Source organism: Mastomys coucha, unplaced genomic scaffold (assembly GCF_008632895.1).
Source record: "Mastomys coucha isolate ucsf_1 unplaced genomic scaffold, UCSF_Mcou_1 pScaffold21, whole genome shotgun sequence".
Lineage (NCBI taxonomy): Eukaryota > Metazoa > Chordata > Mammalia > Rodentia > Muridae > Mastomys > Mastomys coucha.
In genome coordinates this window covers 20,573,575-20,582,744 of record NW_022196904.1, presented here as the reverse complement: position 1 = coordinate 20,582,744, position 9,170 = coordinate 20,573,575, and the positions used below count along the sequence as shown (strand labels likewise).

Below are 9,170 nucleotides of genomic sequence, written 5' to 3'. Positions count from 1 at the left end.
GTTTTTTTGGTGGTGGCTGGGGTTGCCTTGCTGTATACCTCAGGCTAGTACAGAACGTGCTATATAGCCTAGCACAGCTTCAGACTTGAATCAGTCCCTCTTGCCTTAGCCTTTTTTTTTTTTTAAAGATTTTATTTATTTATTATATGTATACAATGTAGCTGTCTTCAGACTCTCCGGAAGAGGAAGTCAGATCTCTCCTTACAGATGGTTGTGAGGCACCATGTGGTTGCTGGGATTTGAACTCAGGACCTTTGAAGAGCAGTCGGTGCTCTTAACCACTTATCCATCTCTTCAGCCCTTGCCTTAGCCTTTTAAGCGCTGAGGTTCTACCACATTACCTGGTTACCAACAAGTCTTTTATTATTTTTGAGACAGGTTCTCTCTACACAGCCCTGGCTGTCTGGAACTTGCTCTGTAGACCAGGCTGGCCCTGAATTCACAGAGATCCACCTGCCTCTGCCTCTCCAGTGCAGGGACGAAAGGTGTACAATCAAGTCCGGCCTGATAATTTCTTTTATTCTAAAAATTTTATAATTTTTTTTTTTTTGAGACAGGGTTTCTCTGTATAGCTCTGGCTGTCCTGGAACTCACTCTGTAGACCAGGCTGGCCTCAAACTCAGAAATCCGCCTGCCTCTGCCTCCCAAGTGCTAGGATTAAAGGTGAGCGCCACCACCGCCCGGCAAAATTTTATAATTTTATAATCTCTCCCTCTGCCCTTTTCTTTTTTTCTTTCTTTTTCTTTTTTCTTTTTCTTCCCAGAGATCTGTAACCCAGACTTGCTTCAGACTTACTGTGCAATCACAGGTGGCCTTGGATTGCAGCTTCTTTACCTTTCACCTCCCAAGTGTTAGAATTACAGAACTACCCCCGGAGCATTTATGGGGTGCTGAGGATGGAACCCAGGACCTGTGCAGGCCAAACAAGCATGGTCAACTGAGCTACGATTTCCTTTCCTTTTCTTTATTTTCTTTCTTTCCTCCCTCCCTCCCTTCCTTCCTTTCCCTCCCCCTAGACTGCGGAACATTTAGGAAGTAAATTAGAAGCCACAAGAAACTCTTTCCTTCCAGGTTGCTTTTGGTCACAGTGTTTCATCGCAGCTGTAGTTAGCCTAAGACCATTCTATCTAAGAATCTAACTGGATTCTACCCAGACCTTAACATTTTGGATGAGGCTGAATTGAAAAGTAACAGACTTAGGCTGGAGAGATGGCTCAGTAGCTGAGAGTATGTGTTGATCCAGCAGAGGACCCAGGTCCTAAATGCTGGGATTCTAGGTGTGAACCACCACACCCTCTGATTTGTCTTCACTGAGACAAAAAGTTAGCCAGGGCCTACTGACACTTCCCTCTCTTGAAATAGTGCCCATTAGACTAAGTCAGGAAGCTTTACCACACGGATGCCCAGGATTTACCTTAGGAATTTCTAGAAACATGTAGGTAGTGCTGTGAGTAGTCAAAGCACTGACCACTGTTCTGTTCTCTCTCCTGTTTGAAAAGCATTGGAGTGAGGCCTGGCCTGGACCATTAGGGGTAAGAAGGGACCCAGGAATTTACAAATGTGGAGGCATGTATTTAGTTGCCTTTCCCCCATGTTTTGGAGACAGAATCTCACTTTGTATCTCAGGTTGGCCTTAAACTCACCATTCTCCTACCTGAACCTCTCCAGTCCTGGAATATCACGTATGAGTCACCACCTGGCAAGGGTCTTGGTAATTAGGCACTGAAATGCTCCTTTACAGATGGAAACCAATAGGGATATGTCTGGAGAACCTGCAGAGGGACAACAAAGTCACACAGTGCACAGACTGGCAAAAAAAAGAGTCCAGGCAGACCCAGGTTAGGGAGATACCTAACTTCAGGACCAGACCCCTCCAGGTCATAATGCGCTTCTCTTTCAGCTCACCTGTTCTTCTGGACCAGCCCTGCCTGAAGGCTGGGGCTCAGAACCAGGCCCCAAGAGGCCAGGCCCCAATCTGCCCCAGTCTCAGCAAAGTTACTCCATACCCCACCCCCCTTCCCTGGCCTTCCCTGGAGGGGTCTGGCTTTGGGGCAAGAAGTGAGCCACAGGGGTAAGGGGACCCCATACCTGCTGCTGCTTCCTCTGTTTTGGCTAATTCTAGTCCCCCTGTGCCCCTAACCATACCTGAAGAACTCCCAAAGCTTGAAACCAGGCCCATTTGGCCCCAGCCTCCTGCCTGGCCCCGCTGTTGCAAGTCTGTGTTATTTATTACCTGGAGGCCTGTTCTATCCTGTCCTGGTCCTCCATAAAGCATTGTTTACACCTGTGTTTTGGCCTCTGTCATTCTGAGATGAGGAAACAGAAGCGGTCGGTCTCCAGTGGAAGTTATGAATGGGCCTTTGCATGAGGAACCATGTTTCTGGGTGGGGTACATCCTGGCGCACATACTCATTGAGGACAGTTTGTCACTGTCTACATGTCTTTGGTTTTTCCTACACCCCTCCCCCCTTTTTGACACAGCTTAGACTAACCTGGAATTTGAGGTCTCCCTGCCTCACCCTCCCATGAGCTGGGATTACAATGTGCCCATGCCCAGTTTGTATACATACTTCATGGCAGTACATGCTCCATCAAAGCTGGTGTGTGCAGCAATGACATCCCTGTGTGTGACATGTATGAGTCTTTCCAGGACTTGTGTATGGGGCAGTGTCTGTAGGAGCATTTGACACTGTGGCATGTGAGTAGTCTCTGGCCTGGTGACTGTGTTGGTGAGGCTGCTGTTTCGTGCAATATCAACACCAAGGAACTGGGAATCTAAGGGGGCCTTGATTCTGTACCTGGTTTGACTTAGTGTATGCCTCATGTCTGCAAACTAGGACAGTGGCTCACTGTATGTTCCTAGGAACACGTGCTCCTGAGGTTTCCTTGTGTGTGTCTGTGTGCCTGTGAACACTAACATTCTTCTCCATGTGCCACTGTAGTTCTTGTGCAACCTGGACTCCTGGTCATTCTTAATGTACCCTGATGTCTTTATATGGCCTTCTAGAGACAGGTGCAGCCCCCTCAGGACAGCTTCAGCTGCTCTCACAAAATGCCAGTGAGTGTCCAACCCCACTGATTGCCCACTTGTAGGCCCAGGAGCTGGTGGAAAGGGTAGGGCATTCAAATAACCCTATCCATACAGCCCTCCCTCGAATGGTGGTATAAATGTTAGGAGTAGTTTAGTTGTAGAGCGCTTGCATCGCATGTGCGAAGCACTGAATTCAGTCTCCAGCACTACATAAACAAGAAATCCGCCTGGGTTGTAGAGGAGCTGAATTTTGCAAATGTCTTCTCTGAGTCTGTCCCAGGTTGCTTTAATTTGACTCCCACAGTCGCCCTGAGGGAGCAGCGAGGAGCGGGTTATGCAAATAGTACACATTTGCTCATTTGTTCTACCGGGTTTCGCTTCTTTAAGGACATCCCGTACTCACCCGTTATTTTTTTTTAAGTGCTTATGTAAATTACTGACGTAGGAATTTACATACACTTTCCAGCTAACTGCGTAGTCATTTCTCAATATCCTCTTGGGTTGTGTGCAGGAGCGGCCCATGTAAATGAGACATTTGCATAGCAAATGCCAAGAACCCAGTTGCTAGCCATTCCCTGACACTTTTGGCTCTGAGTGGTGGGTCTTTTTGCGTGAAGCTGCTCATTTGGACCACCCTCCAAGGGGCCATCTTAAGAACTCACAGAAAGCCTTTTCCTGAACCTGCGAGTTTGCTTTCGCGTGGAGGGGGCGGAGCGCGTAATGCAAATGAGCCTCAAGCCCGGGACCGGCTAACTTCTTTCTGCTGTAGGGTGCTCCAAGCCTCCTGTCACCGTGCGGTTCGCGCACGCGCGGTCTCCTCGGCCAGGCCACTGTCACGTGCCTACCGGGCGAGGCGGGGGCGGGGCGGGACGTCGCGGGCGGTGGGGGGCGGGGTATGGCGCGCTGCGAAGCGCAGGGCGGCTGGCATAAACGGCGGCGCCGAGGCCGGAGGAAAAAGCTCGGTGAGGAGGTCGCGCGAAGGGAAAGACCAAGGGAGGAGAAGGAGCCGGAGGCCCGGTGGCCGGACGCGGGCGACGGGGCCGGACGCAGGAGGCGGGAGCGAGCGGGCGGCAGCGACCCCGCAATAGGGCGTTGGGGGTGGGGAAGGAAGCGCGCGCTCGGCGCGGCGGGGCGGACCATTGGGGCTGCGGGAGCGCGCAGTAACCACCGAGGGGAGGGGCCGGGCCGACGCGGCCCCGCCTTGGTCGCCTGCGGTGTCCCGCGGCCCCTGGGTCGCGGCGGAGGGGGTTGGGAGGAAGGTAGTCGGGTCGGACTGTCCTCTCGGGCTCCCTTCCGTCAGTCCGTCCGTCTGGCAGGACCTCCCTTCCGGCTGGGTGTGTGTCGGGCCCCAGTAAGGCTTCCTCTCGTAGGGCACAGGTCGACCCCACCGACCCTCCCGCTCCCCTGCGGTCTTGTTTTTCTCCCTGTTCTCTTTGTCCCTGGACTCCCGGTTTTCCCCGCCTGCCCTGGCTCGTGGCCTTCCACCCAGGCGATCTGGGTCCCTCGAATGTCGCGCGGTGGCACTGTCCACTGGTTCCCCACAACTCCGACTTTACCCTACATTCCACATTCCCGTTTTCTGTGTCATCCTCCCTCCTCATCTCTCTTGAGTCTCTGTAGAAACCTCAGGCAGGTACCTTGTATTTTCCACTTCTCATCGTTGCTTTTCGTCCCGTCCTCAGATATCTCTCTCTCCCAATCGCCTTCCTCTTTGGGCCATCCATGCAGCGTTCTCTGCACTTTCCTTCTATTACTCTTTCTGCCAGACATTCCCTCTCAAATTCCCAAGTTATATGCCCCATGTTGTCTCAGTGTGTGTGTGTCCGTGCGTGTGTGTCTGTGTTTGTTGTTGCCCAGGTCTGTCTTTTACTTACTGCTGGTACTATCCCCATCCCTTCCTACCTGCTTTCTCTGACTCCTCCTAAGTTCTTCCATTTCTCTCTTCCAGCCATCCCCATCAGTCCCTTCTCAAGCTCCTAGGGACAACTGTGGACTTGGGGACCAGCGAACACCCCCAGAGCACTAGAGGAGCCCCTGCTGCCTGCCCTGCCTCACCCTGCCCCACACGAGGCCCAGCGGCCCCGGGCTGCATCAAGTGGAGGAGGAGGAGGCGGAGGAGGGTGGCACCATGGGCCCGGGCCGTGCCCTCCATGCCCGGGGGATGAAGACACTGCTGCCATGGACAGCCCGTGCCAGCCGCAGGCCCTGAATCAAACTCTCCCTCAGTTGCCAGGGTCTGTGTCAGAGTCCTTGGAACCTAGCCGAGCCAGAATGGGGGTGGAGAGTTACCTGCCCTGCCCTCTGCTCCCCTCCTACCACCATCCAGGAGCATCTGGGGAGGCCTCGGCTGGCAATGGGACCCCCAGAACCACAGCCACGGCTACTACTACCACTGCCAGTCCACTGCGGGAGGGCTTTGGTGGGCAGGATGGTGGTGAGCTGTGGCCACTGCAGAGTGAAGGTGCTGCTGCGCTGGTCACCAAGGAGTGCCAGCGACTGGCAGCCCAGGGTGCCCGGCCTGAGGCCCCCAAACGGAAGTGGGCCAAGGATGGTGGGGATGCCCCTTCTCCCAGCAAGCGACCGTGGGCCAGGCAAGAGAACCAGGAGGCAAAGGGGGAAAGTGGTGTGGGCTGTGACAGCGATGGCGGCAGCAGCAACAGCAACAGCACTACCAGTAGCAGTGGCGAGGCAAGTGCTAGGCTGAGGGAGGAAGCCCAGCCCTCTGCACCTGAGCGCCTGGCCCTGGACTATATTGTGCCTTGCATGCGGTACTATGGTATCTGTGTCAAGGACAACTTCTTGGGGGCAGTACTGGGTGGCCGTGTGCTGGCTGAGGTGGAAGCCCTGAAGTGGGGCGGGCGTCTTCGTGATGGGCAACTAGTGAGCCAGCGGGCGATCCCACCGCGCAGCATTCGTGGGGACCAGATTGCCTGGGTAGAAGGCCACGAGCCAGGCTGCCGGAGCATTGGTGCCCTCATGGCTCACGTGGACGCAGTAATCCGCCACTGTGCAGGGCGGCTGGGCAGCTACGTCATCAATGGGCGCACCAAGGTAAGGCACTTTTCTGGTGAGTGCCCGATGCTTTGGCATGTGGGTTTGGAGACAAGCTTCTGGGGTTATGTGGTAGGGTGTAGGCCGCTCTGCCAGAGGGGCTACAGTTCCCTCCCTCTAGTCTATGATTTTTATACCTGAAATAGGAGTCAAGGCCGAGAGCTCCTGACTGTCCTAACCCTCCTTAGACCACAGGTAGTCAAGCTGTCATGCAGATGGCAGAACCAGAAGGCAGAGGGAAGGCTGGCAGTGTCGAGTAGCCTAGGCTGAGGATCGGGTGCTGCCTGTCTGGTTGAGCACGAGGCCTGGCCTCCATTCTGCCCTGTGAGCTTACTCTTGGCATCTGCACCAAGAGCAGCTTCCCAACGGTGACACTGGCCCAGGTAGAGCACGTGTCAGCATCTTTCTCACTCCTCCCTGCCCCAGTCGCTGTTCTTCGTTCTCTGACTGTTTGTTACTTCCTACCTGCTTTTCTCTGATCTATTTCCTTGAACCTCTGCCCTCTGCCTTTATATTTTTCTCCTCCATTCCTCCTTGTTGCAGAACAGTAGTTCTTTTTTGTTGTTGTTGTTGTTTTTTCTGAGACAGGGTTTCTCTGTGTAGCCCTGGCTGTCCTGGAACTCACTCTGTAGACCAGGCTGGCCTTGAACTCAGAAATCTGCCTGCCTCTGCCTCCCAAGTGCCGGGATTATAGGTGTGTGCCACCACCTCCCAGCAGAACAGTAGTTCTTAATGTTTTTGAAGATAAGGCTTTTTGGATAAATCTGCTGAAAGCCATAGACCTTCTCAGGAAAGATGTACATTTGGTTGGAGTTTGTGGGCAATTGTCAGGGCCTCGTAGGCCTCCAGCTGTTTATTCGAGAGCCAGGGGTCAGGGACCCTGACTGGACAGTGACCTCTACGGCCTTTCTGGTCTGTTGACATATCCATTTTCTTCATGAAAGAGTGTGTAAGTCTGAGGCTCAGTGTCACTTGAGTACAGTCCGTTGAGAGTACCTGCTGCTGGTGTGTGATCTTATAGGCTGTGCTCTGCCCTGTGAGCGGGAGGCTGTGCTCCTAATGGGGCCCTCCCTTATCTCAGGGGTCCTATCTTGGGTTCTGCCTCAGGACAGCTTTCTTTTCAGACTAGAACTGGTTTGGGGACTATGTCTCCCCCCCCCCCCCCCCCCCCGCCTCTCTTTCAGGGCCAGGCCTGTTTCCTCCCCAACCCAGCTGGAACCTGCCCTGCTTCCATCTCCCTCCTGTTACTTGATAGCTGAAGAGCCAGAGCTGGCCCCTCCCCGGGTTTGGCTTCTGTGCCAGCAAGATCAGTGTTGCTTCCTCTGCTCAGCAGCTTTGCAGGAGGGAAGTCAGTGGGGACACCAGGAGAGCTGAGCGCCCAGGGCCTGGGACATAGCTCTGTAACCTCAGAGGATGGGAAAGCTGGTTTAGGTGCCTGGCTACTCAAGCAATTTGGGAAAGCAATTTAAAGGAGTAGGTTCTTTCCCCGGGGCCCCTCTCACCTGTGTTAGTGACAGGACCTGAGCTGGGACTGCAGAGGGGTAAGAGTCAGGTTTTTTAAAGTGGCTCTTATCCCCCCCGGGAGGAGAGAGGGAGCTAGCCCAAGCACTCTACATGACAGCTTCATGCTCTCCCACTTACAGAGGAAGGGCCACATGTAGCCTCCTTTCCTGTGCTCGAGGGTGAGACTGTGGGGTGTTGAGGTGATCTGAGGCAGTGACATCCCTGTGCTCGAGGGTGAGACTGGGATGTTGAGGTGATCTGAGGCAGTGGCAGTGAGGACACCGGCCAGAAGTGTGGCCTTGACCAGCAGTAACCTAGCCTAGGTCATTCCTGAGCAGAGTTCTTCCTCGGCCTTTCTCTCCCTTCTATCCCTCTCTCTTGTCTGTGGACTTATAGCTGGAGGAATTGACTGGCATCAGGGTGAGCAGAGGGACCCCCAGGGTGGGACCAGCTGCTTTGGTTTGCCCCTTTAAGGGCAGCTTAGAGGCAGAGCCTGCTGTCTGGCTGAGTCACTGGCTTCTGATATGGTATGTGTGGCATGGTAGAGTCCTTGGCACACTATTACAGTGACGGTGACTCCAGCATCCTGGAGAGTAGGTTCCTTTGGCACTCTGCTGCTGTCCCTGTGACGGAAGCTTTTCCTCATAGCGGCGCTTTTGGGAGTAGCATATTGCAGGGAGACTCCACCCTGGCCAGAGCTTCTTGGACAGCCACCTAGATGCTTGAGTCCTGAGCAATAGTGTTGTGAGATAAGCCCACCAGAGACCACCATGTGGACACTCTTAAAGCCAAAAAGTTTTTATTGCTGGCTGTCCGCAGCAATGTTGCCCAAAGTTGCCGTGGGGAACTTGCCTAGATCATGCAGCCCCGAGCCTTACAGCTGTTTGTCCTTTGTGCACAAAAAAGCATGTTCTGGTTGGCACATTTCAGTTAGCAAGAAGCAGAGCTACAGAAGCCAAAACCGAAGAGCAAGGTTGGTACATTTAGGACTTCCCTGGAACCATGGACTATATCTTTTGTTTCTGTTTTGACAGGTATTGGTGCTCTTAAATACTAGGTTTTAAGGTCTGGACAGTTCCTCCAACATGATGCCATTTGTGCTAAGGTCTAGGGACCTGTTAAAATAGCACAGGCAGGACTGCAGCCTTGAGGTGGGGAGAAGGTAGGTGTGTTGAGGCTTAGAGCAGAGGGGAGGTCAGGACTTGCAGGTCAGTGGTCTTGGCGCCTGTGGTGGGGAAGTGTACTTTTCTGGGTGTGTAGTGCCGTGTGGTGATTGATTAGAAGCAGTTCAGCACTGCCTGTTATCCCCATCAGCTCGAAGAACCTGCTTGAGCCCTGATTGGATTTCCAGCTCAGGAGGCCTTGCCCATCTCTAATCAGTGACTCATTGATTCCAAGCCACGGGGCCATAGTCACATCTTTCCTCCCAGTGAGTGGTTGTTTAAGAGTGCCATCCCATCTGCAGAAGTTGTGCAGAGAAGACTTGCCCTCCTGAGCTCAGAGGCCAGGTTTTTCCCCTGCGGGCCTTCTCACTGTACCCTGTACTGAAGCTCTCTGCAGGCCTTCTCACTGACTGTACCCTGTA

General features: G+C 53.6%; 2 protein-coding genes across 5 annotated transcripts in view; both read left to right on the top strand.

Annotated features, from left to right (window-relative positions):
• Rab4b (RAB4B, member RAS oncogene family) overlaps positions 1 to 2,288 on the top strand; it is a 10,464-nt gene extending 8,176 nt beyond the window's left edge. The window contains exon 8 of one of the 2 annotated variants that reach the window (XM_031385810.1): positions 1,901 to 2,288. The gene's annotated coding sequence lies outside the window, so the exon portion shown is untranslated. The remainder of the gene's footprint in view (positions 1 to 1,900) is intronic. The other variant, XM_031385811.1, reaches the window with a different exon arrangement.
• A 1,579-nt stretch (positions 2,289 to 3,867) lies between these two features.
• Positions 3,868 to 9,170, top strand: part of Egln2 (egl-9 family hypoxia inducible factor 2) — an 8,867-nt gene continuing 3,564 nt past the window's right edge. Inside the window, exons 1-2 of one of the 3 annotated variants that reach the window (XM_031385807.1) lie at positions 3,868 to 3,993; positions 4,980 to 6,082. In XM_031385807.1, coding sequence (XP_031241667.1) covers positions 5,210 to 6,082 — 873 coding nt within the window. In that variant the 5' untranslated portion in view covers positions 3,868 to 3,993; positions 4,980 to 5,209. The other 2 variants (XM_031385808.1, XM_031385809.1) reach the window with 2 other exon arrangements.